We start from the raw sequence: 4938 nt of genomic DNA on the forward strand, positions 1-4938 counted from the left end.
ATTGGTCTGTGCCATCCAGATTACTAACAACGAATCCACTAGCATATCTGCCATTTGCCTGCATTACTCCATTACAGGATGTGAGCGAATAATTTGTTTCTTGATATTGGACGTCAAATAGGTCAAGAAGCTTCTCCGAAACTCGTGACTTATTACTTTGGTCATCAATTATCGCATATGTTCGGACAGTCACTGTTTTATCACGTTTGTGACTGACAACCACAGGAACAATCTTTGCACATGATTTGCCCGCCATTGCTGTATCGTCTCCACATACTTGTGCGCAGGCAGTGGTAATGTTATGCTGGCGAGTGGTATTTTCCTCAGCTGCCTGCTCCCCGCCTTGGTGTGAGTGCATTGAGGTCACTTGATCTGTACTGCTGCATTCCTCGCATTTTATTAGCACCTTGCAAGCTCTTCTGCGATGCGATGGATCTAGGCACCTGAAGCATAGATTAAACTCTTTTAACTGCTGATATTTCTCCTGAGCAGATCCTGTCTTAAATTTCTTACACTCCTTTAATGTGTGCGAGTTTGAGTTGTGTATAGGGCATTTGGCTTTGTGCTCGGGTTGAGTGTTGGTTTTCCTAGTAGAGACCCTATGCTCTCTGACTTGAGGCGTCTGTCCGGTTACTGTCTCTTATACACATCTAGATGTGTATAAGAGACAGACCCCTACCATTAGCACCTTTAATTACTACCCCATTAATCCAACACACCTGGCACTGCATCATGATGTAAACATTACCAACTAAAATATATAATCTTTTTTCTTCTTCTTCTTTATTTATTATTATTATTTAAATTATTAAAATCCCAAACCTTTTAGCACCTTTTAATGACAGCCACATTGTTTTCAATTTTAACGATAATCCAACACACCTGGCACTCCATGAAGACGTAAACAACTCAAATATATATTTTTTCTTTGTTAATTTACAATTATTATTTAAATTATTTCAATTAAAATCCTCATTTAAAATCATTGTTTCATATCTCCCCTTTATTTAATTTAATACCTCCTTTGTTACGTAAAATCACTTTGTTATGCAAAACCGCCCATAACGCGGTACATTACTACTGTTGAATAACACATGGTACACCCGATTCCAGCATAATATCGAAGTATACATATTAATATAAAATATTGTATTTATAATATCATTTAAGGGTGACTTGATCGTCTAGATCGGAATAATTTACTGTCTTAAATGTACATAAGGTCGGCATTTTAGTGTATTATGATATAGGACGCCATTAATGCAAAATTAGAATAATAATAGTAACGTACATTTGTCGATGAGAACACAACAATGTATAATTGACAATATCCAATTCAGGATGAATAAGTACCGAATACCTGACCACGTCAAAATCCTATTGAACATAATTTTCGGTATATACAGTATACAAGGCCGTCGGGCACCGACCACACCAGTCCACCTTTCTCATATTTTTATTAACGTCTTTTTAAAAATATATACCGATATCTATAAATTATATGAATTTAAAATATTTTTTTGCATCCGATTTGAATGTTATGTTTAAACAAATAGACATATTCAATATATTTTATTTGAATCATGTTTAGGATGATTTGATTGGATTTGAATTGTAAAAATGTAGGCCTATTTTTTAAATTAAAATATATTAGTTTGTCATGACGTAGACATCATACAAGGATTAGCATAATAATAGTTACACATCAATACAGTACATATCACATTTGAACCATGATTGAACAAAGGCCTATATTGACGTTGCTGCCAATAAACAAATACAGTACCAGCAGCTCTGCTTTACCAGTTTCCAGTGGCGGCGCCAGCGTCTGAAATATGGGGTGGGGTGGGGTGGGGAATGAGAGACAGGGTACAATTTTTTTGTAGACGTGGGAGAATGTCGTGGTCGGGCTTCAATTAAAATGTTTCGAAAGTGATCAATTTAGGGGTTTAAGAGGCTTATTTAATCGCTTTTATAGATAGTCTACTAATATGTAGAAAATACATATCATTTTTTTTGTTCTCCCCGGCGAATTGTGTTTTTTTCCCTTCTTTTTTTGTGGGTGGGAGAACTGAGGAGAGGGACAAGAACATTTTCTGGAGGGAAAATGCCCCAGTTTTTTAACCTAGGTAGGTCTATCGGTCTAGGGTTGTATCCAGGATTGCAATGGGAGTTGGATGCACTGGTGTGTGAAATGGGCCAAATGGGAGTAAAGGAGGCAACGCAATAGGATCAAAACTTACGTAACAGGCCCGTAGCCAGAGGGGACTCGAAGGGGTCGGACGACCCCCCCCCCCACTCGGCTGAGGTCACCCTTTTCCAGGCCAAATATTGTTCTCATAGAGCTGCTAGACCTATAGTCTGTGGCCTGTGGATCTATCTCAGGGAAAACGAGCTGACGAGCATACCGGTACTCAATGAGTAGATTTAATGCCAAAGACATCACCTAATTATTCCTTTTATTCATCTCGTACCCTTGTTGACTCATGCAGTGACACTGATATTAACTTTTAGTTCAGTCGAATGTTCTTGCCTATCTTTTTAAGATAAAATATCACCTCGTCCTGTGTGTATACACCTTTGAATCATGATAATTATATTCAGTATATGCAAGGGTGTCAGCCTTAACTTTTATATGCTAAAAACACCATCATTCACAGCCTCTAGATTAAAAAATTTTCTGGGTGAGGATGCCCCACCCAGCAGCACATGCCATAGAGCATGTGCCTACGGTACACATTGGGTCGCGGAGGCACCCGTATAAAAAGGTCACCTTTGGCTAAAAAAAAGACCCACCCCCTTGGAAGTCTGGCTACGGGCCTGCGTAAGGTGGCTGCGTACGTATCCCATCGCGATGTACGCACCCCTGGATACGTGCCTAGGTCTATGCTTTTTCGTGAAATACTTTTTCCAATTTATACTATTTCATCAATGAATATAAGTATAGGCATATTTTGATATACCGTGAGCCAACAGTTGTCTCAATAACGTTAACATTATTGTAACATGCTTAAACACCTGAATGCTATTTTGTTTTTATCTAGACCTATGCTACTGTACTTCATATTTGGTTCAGTGCAAGTTAATATATTCTTTTGTGTTTAGACCATTTATGCACGCATATATAGGACTACTGTTTAGATGTCTTCTGCGTGTATATAACTGGAATAAACATGACAACTTTAATGATGACCAGACCACACTCCTTCTCGAACAGACGGAATGGCGAAAATATCTCCGATCAACCACCTTAAACCAAAGGGTATACTGTATACGAATACAGGGTCTGTGATTAAACATTCTGAACGCCAATTAACAGGTCGCATGGATAATTTTGTTATGATAGTTAGGTAGGCTTGTATCGTTATTTCATTTTAATGCGATATTCGTGATATCGGTCGGTTGTACGGAATTGAAACATAAATAATGTCCAGTGAGCATGGTAATGCTCATGCATTATCCTAGATACAGTAAGTTATTGTAAGTGCAGGTTGCTCCATGGATGGAGTTGTGCTTATGCTCAGCCCAGCAGTTTGGGTTAGAACCTGTCACACCAGGATTTTTTTCAGGAGTAAAAACAACTCTGTTCCTCTGTAAGTATGGATACCAAGGAGCCACTGCATGTGGGTCCAGGACGAGCTCTGGTACAGTCAGGGGAAAAGCTCTCTGGAGCTGAAGTCGTCTAGCATAGAATGGTAAATTTTATAATTTTTAAGTTGATACAAAGAGGAGGTGATTCGGTTTATCAAATGAGTTCACTCGAAGGAGGGTTGGTTCGGCCAACAAAACGTATTAATTTAGTAGCAAGTCATGTTCTTGTATAAAAACAGACATAATTGCTCTCTAACAAAAAAAAAGCTGATTTCCAACCTGGGCATATTTATTTTGTATTCAGTACTTACTGAACGGTTCATAGCGGGGTTCACAGCTGATGTTTAGTCGAGACTTTTTAAATACCTAGTTTAGCGAACTTATTTGTTTAAAGATCGTCAGAGGAGGGCGGAAAATAGAAATAAAATGTTGTTTTCTTGTTTAGCACAATTATTTTGCCGAAAACGTCTAGGCGGAGGAAAAAATAAAAATAAAATTTAATTAATTAATGTAAACAGTGTTGTAATGAGATTTATAAATACTTTATATTTAAAGGAAGAAATATTGCTTATATTTTTAGATTTCAGGAAGCGGATGGCGTAACTCGTAAATAAAAATTGAGGCGGAGGGTGCGCTAACTGGCCAAACCAAATTTCATTTTTATTCGAATTGGCGGTCGGAGTGTTCGGCTCAAGGTATTAAATAGTCCGGGCCTTACGAACATTATACAGGATCTTTAAAATCTTTGAAAGAATAGACTCTGTCATCTGCACTTCACTTGAATTTACTGGCAGTGGTTTCTGAGCTCTTTCTAGTTAGTAAAGTGATGACTAAATTGTCATCATGTTGTAGGCCCACTGTTCGTACCAGTAACAGATTTCGCAGAACTTTCGTTTCCAAATCCTACAAAAGAATCAGTGAAACAAAATCACTCAATAACAAAGTTCGTTGAAAATCATGGAATTAAAAACAAGAACTGCGTTGCCGCTTGCACAACAAATAGGTGAATCAAATCCTTATTTCTTGATATAAAAATACATTTATTTGTTGTAAGGAGTACATAAACACAGATCTCCGGTTGGCGGTGATGGTTTAACCCCATACTTCTGTTTGGGAGCTAGCTTGGTGTTTATTGTTTTTTTGGGGGTTTTTTCGGCTTTTTTCTTTGTTTTTCTTGACTTCAATATTGTCAAGCGCAAAGAGACCCCGTTTATTTGCGCTATACAAACGAAACGTTCGACCAGCTTAGGTAGGGCCCAAACTAGTCCCACGACCACTAATAATTACAGAGCCAAACCAAGGCAATATATATACACACCCCAGGTGTGAATGCAAATAGTGGAATAC

General features: G+C 38.1%; 1 protein-coding gene across 1 annotated transcript in view; it reads right to left on the reverse strand.

Annotated features, from left to right (window-relative positions):
- Positions 1 to 851, reverse strand: part of LOC117120649 — a 3222-nt gene extending 2371 nt beyond the window's left edge. Inside the window, exons 1-2 of the mRNA XM_033265676.1 lie at positions 823 to 851; positions 25 to 443 (exon numbers count right to left, since the gene is read on the reverse strand). Of these exons, the coding sequence (XP_033121567.1) occupies positions 25 to 443; positions 823 to 851 (448 nt within the window). The remainder of the gene's footprint in view (positions 1 to 24; positions 444 to 822) is intronic.
- Positions 852 to 4938: the final 4087 nt, after the last annotated feature.

Source organism: Anneissia japonica, unplaced genomic scaffold (genome assembly GCF_011630105.1).
Source record: "Anneissia japonica isolate Jap-2015-1 unplaced genomic scaffold, ASM1163010v1 scaffold13374_len77687_cov166, whole genome shotgun sequence".
NCBI lineage: Eukaryota > Metazoa > Echinodermata > Crinoidea > Comatulida > Comatulidae > Anneissia > Anneissia japonica.